Below are 22492 nucleotides of genomic sequence, written 5' to 3' on the forward strand. Positions count from 1 at the left end.
TAAAAACTGAACTAGTGAAGCACAGCATATAAGACATTTAAAATATATGTCAAAACATACCTTCACCGTTAAGATTTGATCTAGTTAAAAGCTGATTTTCTGAAACTGACAGCAATGTGTAACACCACCTCTAGACCTCATCGTCTTTAAAAGTATTAGAAGCTGAAGGAAAAAGTGTGATGTCATTGGGTACTTATTTAAAAGGGAAAAACAATAAAAATACATTTGTGTTGCTCTGTCATCTGCACAATCCATATACACTGTTTCCCCAACTGTAGCCTTCAAACATGCACTAAAATAAATAATTTTTCTAGATAATCCCCAGCAGATATTAACTGGTCTTTCCCCAGTAAGAAGCCTATGTGACGTCAGATTGTGCTGATACGCGAAAATCAAAGTTAATTGTCTGGTAAATTTTTCTCTAGCAAGTGGGGATCATATGTCCTTCTTCCTGCACCTCAGGCACCTTCCTCACCTAAACCACATGGAGCACGTCCAGGAGTGCAATGCCGTTTAAAGCAGTCCCTGCCATGTGCTGCATGTGGAAAATGTCCTGACTTGTCCTCAAATTGTCACAGAGTAAATTTGTGAAAACAGCTTCTGTTGGACTTAAGTAAATGTTTGCACTAGCGTACATGTCCAAATTTCATAGGGCAATAAACTCCAGATTGCACCGATGCATCCGCCAGTGTTTGAGTGATTTCTAAAGCTCTGTATGCATGTATATGTGAATGGATGACTAGAAAAGCAACACATAACATGATGTCTATTTACCAATGCAGCATCCGGGATTTCCTAGCTGGATGTGCTTTCTACTTTCCAAGTTGGAATCCTGGTCCTGCTTTTATTTTGAGTGTCATGTGTTTTTTACGCTAATACCAACTGAGGCACACGGTGCAGCAACTGATCATAAAGACTTTTAGGAGCGCCGATTTCACGGTGCATATATGTTCTTACAGAAGTTGAAGAATCACATAACCTGCAGTTTAGTGACACAAGAAGGAACCTGCTGGGGCCAGCTGATGCTGAGCTTATCAGCAGCTCAGAGTTTTGTATGGGGGGATTTTACACATCAAAGTCCATTTCCTGGTCTTAGCGAGGAATGCATATGTGAAAAAACGTGTAAATCCCTGAGCAAGCGGCATGATAAATCGCCTAAAGTGACTTCACTTTGAGTCGGTGTCTTTAGAAAAGTTTGAGAAATTTGCTCACCAGACTTCTGCAGCCTGCTCTTCATCTCAGCGTGAGACCAGCGAATCAACGCTTCATTAGCTGCTGCTAGCAACACCCCAGAAAAACTCTTATATCATTCATGCAACCTTTATATATGTAGTATGGCCCAGTGATATCAAGTTTACCACCTTTGCATGGGTGCCCTGTGCACAGAGGACTATTAAAACACATGCATTTAGGGAAACATTAAAACTATTAAACTGCAACGAAAGTATACAAATAAAATGGATGAAGGATGAGAACAAGCCAGGTGAGAATGGTTGCTTCATTTAAACCCCTCATTATGGAATCAGGCCAAGTCAATATTAAATTTATAAACCACTACATAAGAAGGTGGCCCTGAACCACTAATACATACATCTAGACTGCAGATGACATCAGCCAAATGGATACGTCACTGGTTGCTGATTGGTCAGGGTAACATATCCACTCCCAAAACACCACGAACACTTTGTCAGGCTGGGGGAACGAATAAAATAGCAGCACGGAATAGGCTCATTATAACAGTGTGTCTATGCAAAGTTTGAGCTGCCATTCAGCTTTGATTGGTGTGTAAGGTCTGTACCCGACATTCATATCGGACTGTTTTACAGCATACCCATCATCATAATTCATATTTATCAACAGCCCCGCTGAAATGTTCAAAGTAAAACAAAGCTCAGGGAAGGGAGGGTGAGAAAGAGACCAGAACCACAGGATGCCATGAGAAAGCTGGCATCACACACAAACAAGCCCGCACACACACACACACGCACACTTTAAAAAAAAAAATCCATCTCGTGCCAAAACAGTGAGTCCCTGCTGGAAGCTACTTGGTGCTCTGGGAATTAGAAATCCCACAATTAAACATATGGGCATTAAGATAATTGTCAGTTGTTGTGCTGTCATGTGTGTGTGCATGTACATGTGTGTGTGTGGTAGACAGATGGATAGGATTCAGCAAAGAACACACATACACCCATACAGTATTTCCCTGAAATCCACATGAAAAACAAGGAGACACAATTTGGAGCCAAAAAAAGAAGAAACTGTAAATATACATGTCAGACATGGAGATATGAACCTGTACTGAAACACACAATCACACACGAACACACACACTTGTGAAAACAGGGAGTCTGGAAAATTGGAAAAATGGAAAATTAATAATAAAAAAAAACACTGATGGGAATGATGCATGTGAGATTGGAAAGATAGGAGCGATGGGGATCTTCAGTGTATTAGAAGGGTGAGGTTGCCCTCAACAGGGCAAAGACAGAACTACAACATCTCAGGGAAGAAAGGAAGGAAGAGTTCATTACAATTTACAGTGTTTGTTTCATGAAAAGTGAAATGATACCATAAAATTCCTAATATAAACAGACAATAGAAATGAAGTAAGTACTCTAATTAGTAATAAATTAAAGTAATAAAAGTATTTTCCCAAATCTTATCCCATTACCTCGGTGGGTTGTCCATGACCTGGAGGATTTTAAGAGGGTAAATGAAATTCATACATTTGCTTCATATAAATATCCATACTAAAGGATTTTTAAAACTCTTGTTAGAAACTGATAAAAACTCAGCTTAAAATAAAGAAATTAGTGTGTGGACTAGTGCTTACTGACTTTCAAGTGATATGTCGTAATGTTTAGTATTTTTCTTATGGTCAGAAAGTCATGCAAAATAACCAAAGCCATCAGCGAACTGATCTGATTAAAAGGATATTGCCTGTGTAACAAAACCACAGAAATCCATTGTTGTCCAAAAACTATTGAAAACACATCAGTGTTGCAGATGTTGCACTTGGTGACATGTTCCTTATTATAATGAACACACACATGGACTCAACATAAGCCATCCTGCTGCCAAATTCAACAGGGTGTGCTAATCCGCCTTTAGAAGTAGTCCCCAGTAAAAATGCTATATAACCTTGTATGATTAACCTGTTTAAAAACTACAGAGTGGTTTTTTGTTGTCTGTGGGGCTCTTTTCTCCTTTCTCTGTCTCCTCACCCCTCAACTGGTTGAGGTAGATGGCTGATCCTGGTTCAGTAGGAGGTCTCATCATGTTAAGAGACTTCTTCCTTTCCACGGTTGCCAAGTGCTTGCTCATAGGAAAGACGGTCTCTCTTTAATATTATAGTCGTTACCTTTCAATGTGAAGTGGCTGAAGGCAAGTGTTTTTTAAAGTGGCAGTGTATAACTTAAATTTAATTAATTAAAGTGACAGGCATATATATCGTTGTTTTTAATCAAGGTCAAACTCCTTTAAATTCAGAAGGCTCATGAGATCAAAACCCTGCTGGTAAAGAAAACCTCCACAGAAATGACAAAAGTTAAGACATTCTACAAAAGAACCTGGAGAACATCAGAGTAGACCAATGCTCAGATTACATCTGGACTTAGAAACTGGAAGATGCTTTGTTTTGCAGTCCTGACTGTAGACAGAATCAGAGCAGCTGTTCGTTGAAACTCTCCCTCACGCCTTTCCTCTCTGTTCTCCAGGTGGGCTCTCACAGAGAAGACGGCAGCAGTGTGGGCGGTTTGCGTGGAGGACATTCGATGGGGGGTCAGGTGCCGGTACCTCAGCTGCCGGTTCAGTCAGCCACCTCGCCGGACCTCAGCCAGCCTGACCCGTACCGTGGTGAGACCCTGCACACTCATAGATAAATTACAAAAACGCTGCATCTGCCAGTGTCCCCAGATGAATGTTCCCTGGCTCACACTGAAGCATAAACCTTTTTCTCAACATCAAGTGTTTATATGGAAAAAAAATCGCTTCGATTCAAACGTACGCACAAGAAAGAAAGAAAGTACTGGTATTCTCGGCTGTGTCTTTCTTTTTACCAGATGTTTCATTTCATAAATAAGAACAATGTCCAGATAAAGAAACAAAGATGCAGCAGTGATGGACAAACAGTACCAACATCTGCCACTGCTTCGTGTAGGCAGAGGAATCTCACATCAAGGGTTTGTTCATGTGCAAGCACAAGAAAGGAGTGTTTCTGGGCCTGTATGATGATAATAAAAAAGTAAGCAAAGACAATGGACAAACATGATTTAAAACAATACAACGATCCAAGAAAGAGTAAAGGCAGCATCTCTCAAGTAGATCATAATTAGTAGGAAGGAGGAGGAGAAGAAATTGTCCAAAAAAGAAGAAGAAGTAAACAAACAGAAGAGAAAAAATAGGAGGTCTGGAAGTTAATCCCAACACAGGACAACCTAAAAAAGTGCAACCAGAAAACATACAGAAAAAGAAACTGGAGATAAACTGGAGGAAGAGAAAACTGGGAAAACCTTACCTGGGTCAGGTTCAGAATTTCATCGCCCGAGCAGGCTAAACAAATACACCGTGTGTGTGATATGAATATGCAGGAGGGAAATGTGTATATGAGTGCGCTGTGTAGCAAATTAGCCCTGTGCTCAATTTTAAAGGCTGAAAATGACTCTGCTGGCAGCAAAGTTCAGCCAGCGCCGACCACAGCCAAGTGTGTAATGAGGTGAGAGGGAGAAAACACACATACACACACTCTGGCAGAAGAAGAAGAAGCTATTACTCCTTACTTCTGCATCCGTTCATAACTCATACACACACACAGGGCTGAGGGTGTGTGGAGGCTGTAAATAAAGGCTATTAAAATGGATTTGGCAGCAAGCGCACAATTATAGTGGCAGACCTGTGGCTTCCTCCTCTGTCTTCTTCTCAACTTCAAAACAATTATTAACTTTAATAGTTATGTTATATACAATATTGATGGTATGTTGCATTCATACTTGTGCAATATTTATGGTATTAGCTCAACAAACTGGGTAATGTTATTTCAGTGTATAACATGTGCTGATACGTGGATTTCTATATTATTAATATAATTTTAATAGTCAGTTCTCCCAAATTAAACACGGCTTTTAAACAAACATAATCCATTTGGTGCATCCACAGTCTGGTCCACTCAAACAAAAGGACACATTTGGAAAATAAGGATTTATGTCAGTCTTTGCAGTTGTGATTCAGAGTTTTAAACATGTCACGCATCACAGCCATTATTTATTTAAGCCATGAGGTTGCACCTATAGGCCTGCAAAATGCGAACAGAACAGTGTAGCCTGGTTCTCTGAAGCTTACATGCAACAGCCTGTGTTCATAATGTTTCATATTCACATTTGCTATATAGTTTTACAGCCAAATAAAGTTTCTATTGTCAATAAACACGAGTATGAAACATTTACTAAAGCACAGCCCATAAAAACTATATATTAACAGTTACAACTTAAGTGCAGAGAAACTTCAAACATGAGCTGCTGCTCTGCATTTCTAAAATCCTGATTAAATTAGGCAGTTTTGTCTAGCAAAAAAACAGCACAAGCATAAGTTACGTACAAATACTGTACTGCAATATCACATATATTTATGTGAAATTACTCATTAGAAAGAATGTTGGAAGTAACCGAATGTTTGTTTCCTGTCACACAATCATTTATATCTATGTCAGCTGCCCTAAGACCACCAGAACACACTGATAATGGTCCTCTCTGTTGCTGTCTAACTGATAATGATAGTAATTTCATTTCAGTTATTTTTTCAAAAATGTGTAACAATAAGTAACAACAGAAATATTTTTTTGACAACATAGAATTGAATTAAACAGGAAAACCACAAATTCATGACCAAAGAGGTGTAGAGTGAAGCCTTAGACTGTTATATCTTCCCTTTTTCCAGAGAATATTCTAAACTAGAACAGTTTTCTAGCTGGATTTTACCAAAACAAAGACCAAAGAAAGTAATAAATGAAGAATTAATAATAACCAATGTTTCAAAAACAGTGATATGAATTGGAGTAGAAGTGGAGAGCGGCACCTTATTGAGAGCTTATGGTGCAGGGCTGGCAACTGTGTTCTATAGAAAGTAGCTTTGATTTGTCCAAAACATTGCTAGATTTGTTGATAAGTACTTAAAAAAAACCACAGTATCAGAAATAATAACTGCAATAATTAAAATAGATAATAGTAGGAGAACACAAAAGAAGTATATACTGGGGTTTGCTACTAAATACTAGGAAATAGCTGTAAGTATATAACAACTTTGGCAAAAAAAACAAACTCTGTTAATGTAGCAGCACATTGTTCAGAATAAGAGCCTGCTGGACAAAGGACACTTTGAGGACCTTTAGTCAGTTTCAGATTTCGTTTGTGCGGTGCATTGTGCTGTAGCACTTTGTTAACACCACACAGCTTTCCAGTGTTAACACACGTCAGACTTAACCTCTGCTCACAGCTTTTGAGAACGCCGAGCGGTAAAGGAAGCTAGAACACGAGGGAAGGATGTGAGTAAGACAAAAGAAACAGCCCTGAGAAGAAGCTTTAATTAACATGGAGGTGCGTCCTCGAATTTCGCGTTTGTCTCCGCCGGCGTCACTTTGTGACTGCGTGTTATCAATCAGCCATTCAGAAGCACAAAGTCACTTTTCACAGTTTAACGTCTATTTCGCTGCAGCTATTTATGCACAAACACACAGTTGATTGTATGTAAAGAGACACACACACAAACACACCAACCAAACACGGGACGTCACCCAAAGCTGCTCACAAAATGCCTCCAGTCAGGCAGACGGGGATTCAAAATGGCCGACAGTTGGCTGGCGTGTGTGTGTGTGTGTGTGTGTGTACAGGGTGAGGGGAACACAGTGCTCGAGTGTTTTGTGTTGACTGAGATGCTGGCAGCGTCCCAGTGACGGATCCATACAGACGTCAAATAAAGACTGCACTGTTCAGCTGAGGAGAGAGACAGTCAGAGGGTAGAGAGGCTGTACGACTGCACCACGACTCTCCAGTGGCGCCATCTTGGAGGTTGACTAGAGAATTAATAGGGTTCAACCAGGACTGATGCTGCATTCATGTCGGAAGCCTGTGAAGACGAGGAACACCATCTGAAATGTTAACCTAAATGAGCTGTTTTTAACCCAACAAGTGAAACCAAATATAGACACAAAGTGTCAGTTTCGTTTTTTTAATCAACATATCAGACATTATACCAGGTTCATCAAACTGTTACATATAGTGTGCACTTTCTCATATCTCCACCTCTACTATAATACCCATCCAGCTCTTGTTACAGTGCTCTGCAAAATATCATGTAAATGCTGTATAATGGTTACACGGCATGTAACCATTACACTTCAAATTTACAGCTGATGCTTCTATTTAAAATTAAACATTTTATCACAAAAGCAGCAGATATCAGAACAGTTTTTTACTTTTTACACACGTTTAACGTGATAGTTTTAATCTCCACATGAATGTCAATACTTTTTAAAACTGAAAACAAACCATGAATGTCAAAATCTGGTAAAAGTATTGACTTTAAACAGGACTGTAAGTACATTTAATTTTATAGGTCCCTGTGTTTTCTTGCTTGTAATAGAAACAGCTCGTTTTCAGCAAATATTAGTCCCGTGCTGCGGTGGCACCTGGAGTTTATGTTAACGTTAAGCATGTTAAGAAGATGGCTGGTTATTAAAACAAGCCTTACACTTACTTACACTTAAAAAAGGTGGAAGAATCAACGTCTGTGGGTTTAGATTATTATCCTAAAATGAGCTGTAAATAAATAAATGAATAAAATCTTGTCAAGCAAAGAAATGCTATTCCATGCAAGAGATTACCCCTAAAATTATAATTTCATATATCAAAGTTTACTATTCCCTTCACAAACTGGCACATTCTGGCTCTTTCTGGTAACCAATCATTTATTTATTCTGCCAGCTGTATACCTGTGTACCGGGCTCATATGCGTTTACCTGTTTGCACCATTTAACCCCTCCCATCTTCTCATTTCTTCTCCTGCAGCTCTGTCCGGAGGCCTTCAGGGCCAGAGCACCTCCTCCGTCAGCTCGGAGATCAAGTCTGAGGACGAAGGAGACGAGAACCTCCTGCAGGACTCGAAGCCCCTGGACACCAAGAAAGAGGACCCCGACAGCAAGGAGCTCAAATCTGTTGAGAGGTCAAGATCTAGGTAACCCCGCCAACCTCTTAGGCGTTCGCTTCCATCAAAACCCTCAGCTGGGCTGGGACACGCATTTTCCCAAAACACCTCAGCGCTCGGAGACCTCTCTGGTTCCTGTGTCATTGATAAAGAGCAAGACAAAAATAGAGCATGCTGAAATTATAAACCACAATGTGACCAATATGGGATAAAGCAGAAGTAATAAAATGCTCAAATAGCAGGTTTCAAGGTGGAAAAAAACTAGCTAGATACATGAAAAATCAATGTGAAGAATTCTTATTTGTGTTTTATTATATCTTTTTACCTTAAATAATTGACTTCCCCTAAATATTTACTTAATTTAAAGTATTTTTGTCACTTTTTGGAAAAGGACCACAGAGAAGGACTTAAAGCTTTGAGTGTTTTGGGAACCAGCCTCTGGACTTTGATGAAGTGACCAAGTGTGTTGAGAAGCAGCTAAATATTTCAGTAAACAACGAGACTTTGAGTCCGTGTTCACCTGGCATCTCCCTTTTTAACTGAGCGGCTGGTTAAGTTACGGCGCTGTTGAGGGAGGAGCAGAGGTTCCTGGTGGACATGCAGCTCCTGTTTGATCCCGTCAGTCTCTCCATGGTCTTGAGCCTGGTTTTAACTGTTTCTCACACACCAGAGTAGAGCCAGCAGTCAATATTCTCAAAGAAGTGTTGTCTCGCTGTGTCAGGGTCGGGAAATCAACTGCAATGAAAACACTTATGGATATTCTTGCTGTTGGCGAGAAAGCTTAATGTTTTAAAGGTGTGAAACCTACTCATTATGGATGTAAACACTTAAGCAAGCAAAATATGAAGCTATAGAAAGTGTTGTTGTTTTTTCCCGTCCTGGATACAGTGGAGCAGCCTTCAGCCCTCCAAAGATAAACAAGATGTTTATTGTGGTTTCTTTTCACCTGGAGGACAACTCAATCGGAAACATTTGGATCCTAAACCCAGAAATTTGTACATGATGGTGGCGGTCATGTTGATAATTATGAGGTTGATGATACTGAAGGTTTTTGAAGATGAAGATGAGGAACATAATACTTGTTTTTTTTTAACTGATGCTTTTTTACAGGGTTTGGGAACATATTGTCATGTGATCCAGCAGGAAAGCACACATTTGTATAGCTTCTAACTCAAACTACCATAAAAATATAATTTCTACCAGCAGGGTTGTGCAGTCCGATTATTCGGTGCATCTTTGCAGAGGAATTGCACGGATTGCCTACTTAAAAAAAACGATATATATATCTGATTGTCTTTCTCGACATAAACTAAGCACTCTTTCTTATTATCTTCTTATAAACTCGCTCACTCTCATGTTGTCAGCAGAATGCAGCATGGCACATGATTAACAGCAGTGAGTGACCCAGTGTCCTGAAAGGGTTCAAAGTGACAGAAAGCAGAAGGCAGAGATTTGTGAAAACGCCCTTTAGCCCCAAGTTGAAGTCACCAGCTTTGTATCCAGGCAACCATATGCACAACAAATCACGTGATCACAAGAGTTAAAAAAATCTGTGGTAAAAGTTGTTATTATTTTGACTGTTATTGCACCCCAGAAGATTATCAGACACCCCTACTAACCACACCTCTGTGTCTGTCTCCTCAGCTCATTGAGACTAGCACCTTGTGGATGTTTTCATTATATACCAAACACTCTCAAATTTGACCGTCTGTTTAAGCCACAGATTTTCCCATGTCTACCTGTTGTTGTGCTGTGACACATCAGAGTCACTCCCCGTGTACAGTGTTGCCTGCTTTTTCAGTCCCTGAAGGGAAACTCAAACTTTATTCAGTTTGTATTTAAGATGTGAGTTGTTTCTAGCCTAACAAACCTGACTTATAGATATTTTTCAAAGGTAAGAACGCTTAAACAATCACGAGGATGCTAGGAGACTTGTCAGTCTCATAACCACTGCAGAGATCAAGTAATAAGGCAGTTTTGTTCGCCTCTGTCAGTGCGCCCCAGGGTGGCTGTGGCTACAATGTAGCTTGCCATCACCAGTGTGTGAATGTGTGTGTGAATGGGTGGATGACTGGATATGTAAAGCGCTTTGGGGTCCTTAGGGACTAGTAAAGCGCTATATAAATACAGGCCATTTACCATTTACCATTGTTTTACTGTTAACCACCAAATAAACTAGCTTAGCTAGTGACAGCCAGTTAGAAAATATCCAGGCCTGGAATATTCCAGGCTTTGATAATATATACATTGTATGTTATGTATCTAGTTATTCTGGATTGATTTTAGATACATAAAACATCTTGAAGACTAAAAGAGCCTTCATTGTCACTCTGTTGAAGAGGTGCTGTATATACAATGTGTGCTTTAAAACACAAATACCTTCTGATGAGTTACCAAAAGTGATATGGAAGTAGCATGACCAGATGATCCCAGTGCTGAGTGGGAGAGTTAATCAAGTTAGTGCTGCTGTGCAAACAGCAGTCTGTGTGCATGCTGCTGAAGAAAGTCTCTCCCACCAGCACTGCATCAGATTGATTTCTGTTATTACTGTGATGCAGTGAGCCACTATTATTAGCTTTTTATGTTTTTATGTCTTTTTATGTCTAAGCATTTCACTGCATATCGTACTGTGTATGACTGTGTACGACTGTGTACGTGACAAATAAAATTTGAATTTGATTTACCTAGTGGATTTAAGAGGGCAAGCAAAGTAAACAGAGTTCCATGTCAGCAATTTTTTTTCTGTTTTTTCCATGTTAGTCTTCTTTATTTCAAGAATTATCTTCAAACTGCTTCTTGATGTGACCCCACATCAAGCAGAGAATATGTGACAAAGTAAATAAAAAACAGAGTAGCCCTTGAAACTGCCAGAATGCAGCCCAGCATGGTGTCTGTTCCCAAACCCTGCTGTTGTTGTAACCTTGCTTCTGCAAACCTGCAGCACTGTAGGTTTGTATTAAAACGAGACAGGTATGCAAACACCACCTTCATCTTCAAATCCTCCTTCTCGCTCTCCTCTTCTCCCACCTTCATCCCCTGCTTCTTCTTCCATTTCTCGTCCTTGTCTTCATCGTTGGTCTCTGTAGCAACAATGACGATGAGGACCTGACTCCAGAGCAGAAGATGGAGAGAGAGAGGGAGCGAAGGATGGCCAACAACGCACGGGAGCGTCTTCGTGTCCGCGACATCAACGAGGCGTTCAAGGAGCTGGGCAGGATGGTCCAGCTGCACCTGAAGAGCGACAAACCTCAGACAAAGTTGCTGATCCTGCACCAGGCCGTGGCTGTCATCCTCAGTCTGGAACAACAAGTCCGAGGTTGGTTTCAAGTGAAGCACTGCATTACAGCACGTACATTTGCCTTGTATGTATTTTAGGAAATAGAGTGGTAATAAAATATGGATATAACTTCCAGGTCTGAAAAGTGAAGCCAATGAGGAAGTCATTTAAACCTGTGTTAAAGTGTATTAGAAAACCTGCCTTCAGCTCGCTTGCTCTGTGATCTCAGTAATGACTTTCCTGATGAGTTTATGGTCTCATTGACTGTAATTTAATTTGTATAAAGCAGATAAGAAGTTTTCATTTATTCCTGTCACACAACCTGAAAATAAACAAATAAAACTGTCAGTGACCTTGAACCCTCTTCTTAAAAGATATAACTGCTTTCATATATATGTCTTATTCACAACAAATAGCATGAAAAACTACTAACTAACTAGAGGCCTTTTTGGAAAGAAACAACTGAAAACATGCTTGAAAATGCCTGTGTCTGAGAGAACTGTGTTACTTCTTGGTTTAAAAAAAAAAGGCAAAAGAAATATGTTTTAAGCAGTTTACCATGATTGAATTAGGCTTCAACCATATCCCAGTTACAAATATAAGGTTTCTAAAAGAAAATCCCTGAGATATCCAGATGTTTCCGTCAGATAAAAGCACGATTTGATTCTGACTTTAAACCTTGCAGGTTTAGGTGATAACACATATAAATGTAGTGTCCCAGGGTCTCCAGGAGAGGGCAGTAGTAGCACCTGTTGATCGTGTTCTTCTAGACCATAGTTTTGGGTTCTTGCCATCAGTCTGTGGGGATCGATGAATCCAGCTGAAGGAGAAACCTCACTGAGTAACGGACATAAGAGAAAACACCTGAAAACCATTCTCTGTCTCCTTCTGTCCAGAGCGAAACCTGAACCCAAAGGCAGCCTGTCTGAAGCGCCGCGAGGAGGAGAAGGTCACCGTGACATCAGACGGGACTCCCCTCTCACTGGCCGCAGCGCACCACTCCGCCGCCGCCATGGGTGATGGGCCGAACCCCATGGGACAAATGTAAAACGCAGCAACATCTCCTCCCCCCTGAATGGTCAGAAGATTTCACTTATAAACTAATCTGCTGTTGTACCTTTAACTCAAACCAGAGAATCAGTCATTCAAAAAAACAGTGCAAAAATATAATTGAAAGAATCTCATCACAAATCACAAGCAGAAAAAACATGCATGCAGCGACGATAAAGTAGTGTGAAGGCAATTTTTGTGTTTTGGCTTTTAGTTAATAAATTGGAAGTTTCTGTTTTTAGGGCTGTCTCCACGCATGGCAAGTTATAATTTGTTCATCACATGCCTGCCATTCCTTCATGTGCTGTCTGTGTACTTTTTAACTATTTCAAGCATTACAATACAACATGAGAAATCTCTTTGTCCTCACACCACAACTAGAAATATAACATTAGTTTTAATGGGATCTGCTGGTTTCCCAGAATAAAAGCTGTAAAATCTAATATATCCACACTGAATCATCGATTTAATCACTCGATTTTATGAGCTTGAATTTAAAAACAAAACAATGAGCCTGAGATTGAAATAAGTTGGTTCCTGAACTGCACTCACATATTTTTTATATTTTGGTTTTTATATTATTAATTTTCAGATGGCAAAAAGCAGAATTGTTGTTTAAAAGGTTACAACTTACACAGACAGCATGTGAATCAAATCTCCCATTATTTGACTGAATTTGAAGAACAGAGCATATTTAGGCTGACTAAAAACAGAAGCCAAGCACATGAGAGAGTTTCTGTCTGGTCTGGGTACACATTAACAACAGATTGGCAGTAAGTGCGATTTTTAATGTGTGATTGTGTGTTTGTCACTGTTTTTGAATTGGACTTGTGTCGTACAGTCACATTGCTTTTGTGTTTGCATGTTTTAATGTGTAAGTGAGCTTCTTTACTGAAGTTCTGTAGCCTTGAAGTAGTAAAGGTGTTTGATGAGGAGGAGGCGTCACCTAAGACAAAACCACAGTTTCTCTACAAAGAATTTGCAGTGAAGGAAATAAAATAACACCTTCACTGAATTATTTATACACTTCACCTTCTTAGCACAATCATGACTCTGGTAACTTTAAGTGGGATGAACCAGATGCACCAAAACATTTATGTGTATTATTGTCAGTGTATAGTATCTATCATTGAATATAGTAGGCTAAGAATACTTGCATGAATATATTAAACTCTGACTTCCTCCTTGTTTTACATTTCTGATCATTAACTATGAGTTGAGCTCCTTTGGCCTCTGTTTATTCCCAGTAAACTTTCCAATAAACTATGTAAAGAAAATGTATAATAACGTATTTATGAACTGGAAACTTGTTTCTATTAATTAAACTCTGACATCCAGAAGTCAGTGAATGAATTCTATAAAAATTCCCCTCTTTGAGGGACATCTGTAAGTTTTCAAACATTTGTTGCTGCTCGGCAATAACTAAGAGCCTTGGACATTGGACTTGCTATTGTCATTCAGATTCAGATAGGCTCAGGGAAAAATGCACAAAAGCTATCTGGCAAAAAGCTTTTCCCACAGAATCAAATACTGCTGTTCTCTCCAATATTGCTACCACTGCAAGATTATGCACATTGTTTCCATTAGCACCTGTGCCTTGAAGCGGCAGTTGCCTTTAAAAGAGTGATCTGAGAGGTCTGCAGTAGGAGGTTTGATAGGAGGTGGATAAATTTCTCAGTCAGGAGGATAAAGTTCACATTTTATGCACATTCATTTCCGTTTGAACTGCTTTTTACTTTCGCTTACTTCTTAGTAGATACCAAAATTACCTGGTTAGGTTAATAAAAATTCAACTTTGAGAGCATTAACCCTTCGCACTGAAAGACTGCACTTTGCCATTGGGCTTAATGCCACGTGGCTATCGTGGCTCAAGAGTTGGCAGTTCGTCTTTTAATGAAGGTTGTCGGTTTGAGCCCTGGCTCGGACAGTCTCAGTCGTTGTGTCCTTGGGCAAGACACTTCACACGTTGCCTACTGGTGGTGGTCAGAGGGCCCGGTGGCGCCAGTGTCCGGCAGCCTTGCCTCTGTCAGAAGTGCCCCGGGGCAGCTGTGGCTACAATGTAGCTTGGCATCACCAGTGTGTGAATGTGTGGAGGACTGAATGTAGTGTAAAGCGCTTTGGGGTCCTTAGGGATTAAGTTAAGCGCTATACAAATACAAGTCATTTACCATTTAATAACACACAGTATGTGTTGGAAGTCATCCCAGTCTCACTAGTACCATCAGTTTGTTGAATCACGGTACTTGCACCTGATTCATAGCTTTAAGGTTGCAGCAGCTTTGACAAAACTGCAATATTTGACATCCTGGGAATAAAAATTTCTAGGTGGTTCAGAATGAATCATATTAGTCATAATCATCAAAATATGTACTTTTACTAAAAGTAGTATTCTCTGGTCTTTCCGATATCAGTATCGGCTTATTTGTCTGTTTTTTCCTTCATTGTCTCTCCAGGTCCAAGGTGCCAGAGTTCATCAAGATGATGAGTGACCACTTCCTCTGAAGGCATTTCCATGACAACCTGGCAATCAATCAAAACTGTTGTTGCTTCAGCCTGACCAATCAGTTTCTCTGGAACCCTAACCTGACCAATCAGATCAGCCTTTTTCTCTCCTCTCGTCTGTCGTCTCTGACCCTCCTCTTTGTCATCGTCTCCTTCTTCTATCAAGAACACAAACTGCAGAGTCACGTTAGTTGCTTTCGTCACTTTGCATCTCCAGCTGAAGTGAACTGAATGCGTCTTTGCGGAGACCTAAAAAATGCCGCTGTGACATGGCTGCTATGAAGCGGCAGCTTTTGACACAAAGTGACAGCAATGGACAAGTCTTTGGAATCACACCATCGAAGAAACTTCTTCTTGTGCTACATGTTTTATCAGCATTCCCAGTTTTAAAGAACAAAAGGGTTCTATATAAATATATATAGTATATATATATATATAATTATATATATATATATATATGAGAAAAGGAAAAAATAATAAAAAATTTATACTGCACGCGGGCAGTGAGGAGGGAAGGGGTTGGGGAGGGATGTTCAGAATGACACAAAACATATCACAAAGTGTTTAAAGAGATTTTTTGTAACAAAAGCAACATTGCGCAGCTGTTGTTGAATGCAGCTCCAGCGCATCTCTGACTGAATGGCAATCTAACGCCACACTGTGGATGAAGCTGTGCCTGATCTCCTCTTGGATGCAAACCAGTCAGATAGATACACACGGAGAAACAAAGGAAACAAAACTAAGAAATGAACACAGGCTGCATACTCAGACACAAACAGTAAGCAAATTTCCAACTATAAATCAAAATGAAGAAAACATTAGGGCACCAAATGTGTTGCAATCATGCAGCTTTTCAGAGGTGCTTGAATTGCTGACTGATTTGAATGAAAACTTTTGCCAATACTTGACTATCAGAGGCATCTAGAAAGAAGCAGGGCCAACAAGAAGTTACGACTTCTTCCCTTTCTAATGCATTCCCTTACAAAGTGCAAACATTTGCATTGTCAGTGTAAAAGAACCTGAACATTAGTGCTCCTTGCTGGTGCACACATTGAGTTTTTGGAGACTGTAAACTCGTGTAAAGTTATTGTGTGAACACAAATCCAAAAGCCAGGATATTTATACCCAAATGACCCGTGTGTATCTACTGGGAGGAAGAGAGTTCTTAAGGGAATCAATCACTGAATCAGTCAATCAGCGAGTGACTCCAGAGGGACTGGGGAATATTGACGAATTACAATGGATAGACAGAAAAGCAAAATGATGCAGAAATAGGAAAACTGTACTGTTAAATGTGGCAGGAAGGAAAGGCTTTCATGGCATCCTCGTTTTAGATTGTTGTTGTGGGTTCAATTTACAGAAAGAGCTGTAGAGCAAACATTCTGAATCAGTCTTTTGTCAGCTATCCAATGACAAAGTTTGAGAGTGGAATCCAGACTGTTACTGAAATCTAAGGATTGCTGAACAGATGGTTGAGGGGACGGACAGATGACAGGAAAGATTTTTCAATTGACGAAGTGGTTTAGAGCTGGCCTGATCACTGGAGTGAATTCTATTCCATGATTAGCACATTCCCTGAAGGCCTGAACTCTGAGAGTTGGTATGAAGGGGATTAAAAGCTAGAGGGAGAGAAAAGGAAAAGCAGAGAATCCACTGGTTTCAATGACTAATGACGCTGCAGGGGAAGTAAGGGAACAGTCATCAGGGCAAGGGGTGTATAATTCTTTTCAAGGGTGCAAGCAGCAGTTGTGAAACCATTCCCGTGTTTGAGTCATTTGATTCCCTCATTTCCTGATTGATCTTAGCCCTAAATATCTAACCCAGCCTCCAAATTCAGAGAGCTTGAGTAGGGGGGACTTTCCAATTGACACTTGCTGGCTGGGAACAACTCTGTGGCCTTGTGTGCATTTTGACCTTTCGTCCATAGGCAAAAGTAGTTTTCACAACTTACCTTTTCCTATAAGGATAAAGACGTTAAGAAACTATTTGCAGTGCTGATGTGGCGGATAGGGAAAGCAGAGGTTTTGTGGCTTGTGACGTTAGTGCTTCCAATTGGTGTTTAGGGGTAGCCTGTTGGTTTGGCATGCATTTGACAGTGCTTCAGTTGTGGATGCTATCTTTTAAACAGTGTGGATGGGGTTGGGGGAGGGAGGAGGGGATGACAATGAAAAATTGAGCTGTTTTGCCAGACTTGGTGTTACATTGATGACTGCCAGCATTTTGAATAGCTTTTAGATTAGATCAGGAGGCCTGTTTGAAACAATGACCACCCAGATTCCCTGACTGGACCGGGGAAAACTGCACACCGAAGTAGCAGTTTTAGCACCTGGTCATGTTCCAACACAACAACTCTGTCACAGCACAGTTGGTGCTTCTGCACCAGAGAAACAAATATGGGCCGACTCTGGCTTATATCTGCAACTACCAGAATGAGGAAGGTTTCAGGTTTTACCGGTTTTGTCTTTAGCATTAGCTACAATTAGCTGCACTTAACAGCTATGAACCTGTTAAGTGCAGCTAATTGCTGCTAATTCCAGTTTGAAAGTCCAACCAATAATATGTTACTTTACTCTGTACTCAAAGTGTGTTCAGTTCTATGCCATGTTTCTTGATTTGATAGTCGTAGATGAGAAAAGGAACAGGAACAGGAAAAATCCTGATGTCGAAGGTTATGACCACCTAAGTGAGAATTGGAATTAGTAGATAAATCAAAGCTACTGAGAATATCTGCAAGAATTGTGGTGTAAGTCTGGAAGTCCCCCTTCACACCAGTTTGAACCACGGTTTGAACCCCTCTAAGTCCAGGCCTATGTTTAATCCCCAGTCCCAGTGCTCTGCTGACCCTAGCCTTATGAGCCCTGAACTAGAGTCTATAGCCCCTCTTCCCAGCCTCTTGCCCCACTTAAGCGGTCCCACAGATGCAATTTGAACATTCACACTTCTACCAATGTGCCTTTTTAGAGTTCATATCATTCGAGTTGCCAGAGGAGGACATTTACCTGGTCTTTTAATAGGATGCAAGCTTAGGGAAACCTGTTCTTAGTCGTTAGGTTCTATGCAGTCAGGTTTTTTACCAGACCTGGGAATTTAAAAAAAGCTAAAAAGGAAAAAAAAAAGTATTTTTTTGGATAAAAAAAAAAAAAACCTAAACTGTATTTAATGTACTGTACGCTTATATGTAAGTAGACAGCGTGTTCTGGCTTCAAGCCAATGGGACAGATGCTTGATTTAGCAAGACTACCCCCCATCCCAGTCCTCCCCATCCCCCAAAGTCCTCTATAACTCCAGCCCCACTTTCCTGTTCCGAGCCCCAACCCTGTTTCCATGGTGAACAACGCGTCTCTTCTTGTATTATAGCTTATCAGCTTTTTATCAATATTTGATCGGCTTGTCCATGAGCCAATGTAGTCTTCAGTACAAAGTGTGTGGTTGTATGTTGTTAAACTAATTTTCTTTTTTGTTCCCCCTCCCTCTCTCTTTCTCTCTCTTGCTCTCTTTTATAAGAAGAATCTTTTCTCTTATTACTTTTTTTTGTCTGTTCTGGTTTACATGTCTATTACAGAAAATGTAAAAAACAACAAAAAAAAGACAAACACAAAAAAACACAATTCGCTATCTGGCAGCATTGTTAACTGTCGGTGGTCATTTTGACGTGGTTAAAATTCTACCCAATCAACAGGAAGGCACGGAAACTGGAAAAGAATCTATTTGAATAAATCAATCTATATATAAATGTACAAAAAATATATACAATATATAACGAGGGTGCCGTTTTCTGTTATTTTTTTAATTTTCCGTTGCAAAGGGAGTGTTTGCTTGGCAAGGAGTTCTTTTCTCAAAGACTGAACTGGCGGAAGTTGGCGAGGCCCCTCAGTGTTATAAATTTTCAACTGACTTCGTTGTATTCTCCGTTGTTGCCACCCTCTGACTAGTACGGCACCCTGCGCAGGACAAAATGGGACCGGAGTTCCATCAGCTCCATTCACTGCTATCTATCCAAGGCAACAACAACACACAGACATTTGTAAATTGTATGCAACAAAATGGCAAACTTTACCATTATTTTGAAATTGTGTATGTAAAAGTTATATTTTTACATGTAGACTGTTGTTATTTTGTGTTTTAGAAATATGTTGTATTGGTTTTTTTCTTTTGTTAAAAGATGAAAAAGTAAAATTCAGTGTGTGTTGAAAAAATGTGTCACATTGAAAATGTAGTGAGGTCAAAAGTTCAGAAATCAGTTTTTTTTATTATTTTTCAATATTATGTTTATATCTGTGGGGGGCATTTTTGAGGGTTAGAGGGAGGAATCAGAAATCATGAAAGGGATATGACATTAATTCTCCATGCCTCATGACATTACATTTTTAATTGTATTTTTTCGCAGAGATGTGTGTAAATAGCCATCAGCCATCATTTTCTGTGGGGTGAAGATTTGCCAGTGAGACACGATGATCATGATGATGAACTTGTTTTGACTTTTCAGTGCGGTCGTATTCGTCCGGTTACAGTAGCCAGGTGCCAAGTTTTTGTTTCGATCAGTGGTGCTCTGTACTGTTTGTGGTTTTGGTTGGCAACAAGTGTAACTCAAACTGTCGTCTCCGCTTGCACCAAGCATCACTTGTATTAGAGCCAACGTTAGTCATTTATTTTGCGCGATTTAAGGAATTTTTTAAAAATTTCTTAAAAAATAAAAATTCTAATTTTTGCAATAACAAAAGAATTGAAAATCTGAAACAAGCGATGATGAAATCTTGACTGAGGTACCCAAAGAGTGTTTACAAATGCACTGATTTTGTCGCCAGGTTGCGAGCCAGCTCTGACTGCTGTGCATTTATTTTCCTTATGATGGCATATAAATGTGGATGGAAAAAAAAAGATCCTCAACACCTGATTCAAGATTAACGGGAACATTTTGTTTAGAGATTGGAGCTTTGCTAAAGCTCCGGTTACACGGGGCCAAAGACTGGCTGGCAATTCCCTGGCAACCACAGATCACTAAGAAAAAATGTGTATTCCCCAACCAGTTGAGAGTGGTTGCTCAAGAGTTCTTGCATTTGCTAGGGAAAACTGGTTGCAAAGAGCTTCATGGTGTTGCACTGAAAACCTTGTAGTTGCGTTGGTTGCTAGCAGATTACAGTGGTAGTTGTAGTTTACATGATCCACGATGTGGACTCACCAGCTACTTGCCCAATGGTAGTAAAACTGTGGAAAGTGCAATGCAAACAACAGCTATGTGAATTTATAGTCAAAGTTGAGCATTTTGGAAACATAATGTTGGCTGCAGAGGTTAAGCATAACTTTTGCAAGTTTCACTATGATTTGTTCACATCATCCATGCAAATTGCAGACAACCATGACAATCTATTCAGGTCAGTTGAATTTTATTTATATTGCACCAAATCACAACAACAGTTGAGTCAAGGCACTGTGGCGACTGAAGCAATCATAAGGAGTTTTTTTTGTACAGCGCCCTCTTTGCGATCAATTGTAATTAACAGCTGTCAGCAACCACTTTGCTTATTGACCAGAGGTTGCCAGGTTGCCAACCGGACTTTGAGGCCAGTGTGACTGAGGCCTAATATAAAGAAGCAGGTCATCAGCAAATAATTGTATCAGCTATTTCCCCAAAAAGAACTCAGATGATGTGCAAGGCAGTTTCAGTCATTTGTTTCTAGTGTTTGCCATTGAAATTGAGCTTTTTGTCAGCAGGAAAAGCTACTCAGATTTGGACCTAGGTTAAACACAAGGATTGAATCTGTCAGTGCAAGTGCTACATGTATTTTTTAAGTAATGTTATTTTTGCGATGCTTCATTTCATATTTTCTCTTTGTTGTATAATCAAGTCATCTCCAGAATTACAGTACCTTCATTTTTTGTTACCCCTGGTGTTCTTATTAGCCAAAATGTTAACATTTTTGTTTCTTTTTCCTCCTTGTTGTACATACACACCTCATTTCTTTTTCAGTGACTGTGCCATGAGCTTTGTAATCTGTTACTCTGTACCAGTTTTACTGCAATAATGAGTTGAATTCAAAATGGCCACTCCTGTCCTTTGTTTTTCCAGGAAACTTTTTTCTATTTTCTCACAACTCTAAGGCTAAGCGAGCATTTGGGTATATTCCACAGATGAGCACTTGCCAAGATCAGTAGCACAATAACTTTGGTATATTTATATCATAGAAAAAAGCAGTTTCAAAAGAATTTTAAAAAAATATACTCAACATTTTTCCAGACAACTTCCTGCATAACTTATCATAAATGAAAATAGCAAATGAACAATCAGTTTTTCCACTGCCAGAAAGAGTACGTTTATAATTCCTCACAATATTTATGATAATTTCTTTATGCTGTCTTATCAGTTTCATATACATAAATCAGTGCAGTTGTCTTACTAAAACCACACTAGTATTTTAGCTGGTTGTGTTGTGCTGATGAAGGCACATAAAGGTTATTTCACATTTCAATAGGGCCTATATGAAGAAAAAGAGCGCACAGCCAAGAGATTTTCTAATTTCTGAGACAATCTGAAGTAAATCTGTTTCAGACAGCGATAGTTTAGTGTTCAGTGCTATGAGAAGAAAATCAAAAGATTTCTGTCAATTCCAGATTATTTGCTCATAGTTGAAATCACTGATGTTAAGTGCCAACTAACCATTCCTAGCACACATTTTCACACATATCCAGTAAGAAGATGGTTATCGGTTTTATCCTTGTGCATCCAAAGTGTTACCAGGTGTATGATAGTTATTGTATTTGTACAATAAGTTAGCTCTTTGTACAATGTACAATCAATAATTCTAAAAACCCCTAAATGTATGATCATTTTGATGTCATAGTGTCATCATCTTTTTTTCCATAAGAGTAAAATGTTGCAGAACTAATTTGGAAACAGTCTGATTATTTATCTCCAGCAGTCATCACTCAAAGCTTTTTCGTATGTCACAAGTTACTTTTGTTGAACACAGCTGTCCTCAAGTTGTATTCGATAAGGTTTATGGTACAAAATGACCTATTTGCTTATGTGCCAGGATGCTGAGTGTGTCCTGCAACCTAAAAAAAGCAATCCAGTGCATTTGTTACCGTGAATAATGAACTACAGCTTTAAACATCTTTTAATTCATAGACACTCAAATTACATTTTGGGGGTTTTAATGTATGGAAGTTACCCTCTGAAATAAAGTAACTGTGTAGTGTTAAAATTATTCATACCTACGGAGTTTTGGCTACAGAAAAACCTTTTAACCTAGCTTAGCATAAAGAATAGAGTAGCACCATCAAAACTTACACCTTCTACCATTTTAAAGTTAGCTAGCTATCTGGTTACAATTACAGCTGAGTCAGCCAGTGTTTGCTGATAGCAGTCATGACCTTGCTGAAACCTGATGACCTCACTAAACGGACAGGACTTTTGACAAGCTGGATACAAGCAGTAGCTGCAGGTCAACAAACAGCTCTTAATGCTAA

At 39.6% G+C, this 22492-nt stretch overlaps 1 protein-coding gene across 7 annotated transcripts in view; it reads left to right on the forward strand.

The window, feature by feature from the left end:
- tcf4 (transcription factor 4) overlaps positions 1-21068 on the forward strand; it is a 257476-nt gene extending 236408 nt beyond the window's left edge. For 3 of the 7 annotated variants that reach the window (XM_085463112.1, XM_085463113.1, XM_085463119.1), the window contains 5 exons: positions 3720-3858; positions 8061-8226; positions 11283-11512; positions 12370-12517; positions 14977-21068. In XM_085463112.1, coding sequence (XP_085319238.1) covers positions 3720-3858; positions 8061-8226; positions 11283-11512; positions 12370-12517; positions 14977-15025 — 732 coding nt within the window. In that variant the 3' untranslated portion in view covers positions 15026-21068. Of the gene's footprint in view, positions 1-3719; positions 3859-8060; positions 8227-11282; positions 11513-12369; positions 12552-14976 lie in introns of all 7 variants that reach the window. The other 4 variants (XM_085463117.1, XM_085463118.1, XM_085463114.1 and 1 more) reach the window with 3 other exon arrangements.
- The last annotated feature ends 1424 nt before the right edge of the window (positions 21069-22492 follow it).

This window comes from Copadichromis virginalis, linkage group LG7 (genome assembly GCF_057382275.1).
Source record: "Copadichromis virginalis isolate Kocher_CV1m ecotype Utaka linkage group LG7, C_Virginalis_male_GT1.1, whole genome shotgun sequence".
NCBI classification, from domain to species: domain Eukaryota; kingdom Metazoa; phylum Chordata; class Actinopteri; order Cichliformes; family Cichlidae; genus Copadichromis; species Copadichromis virginalis.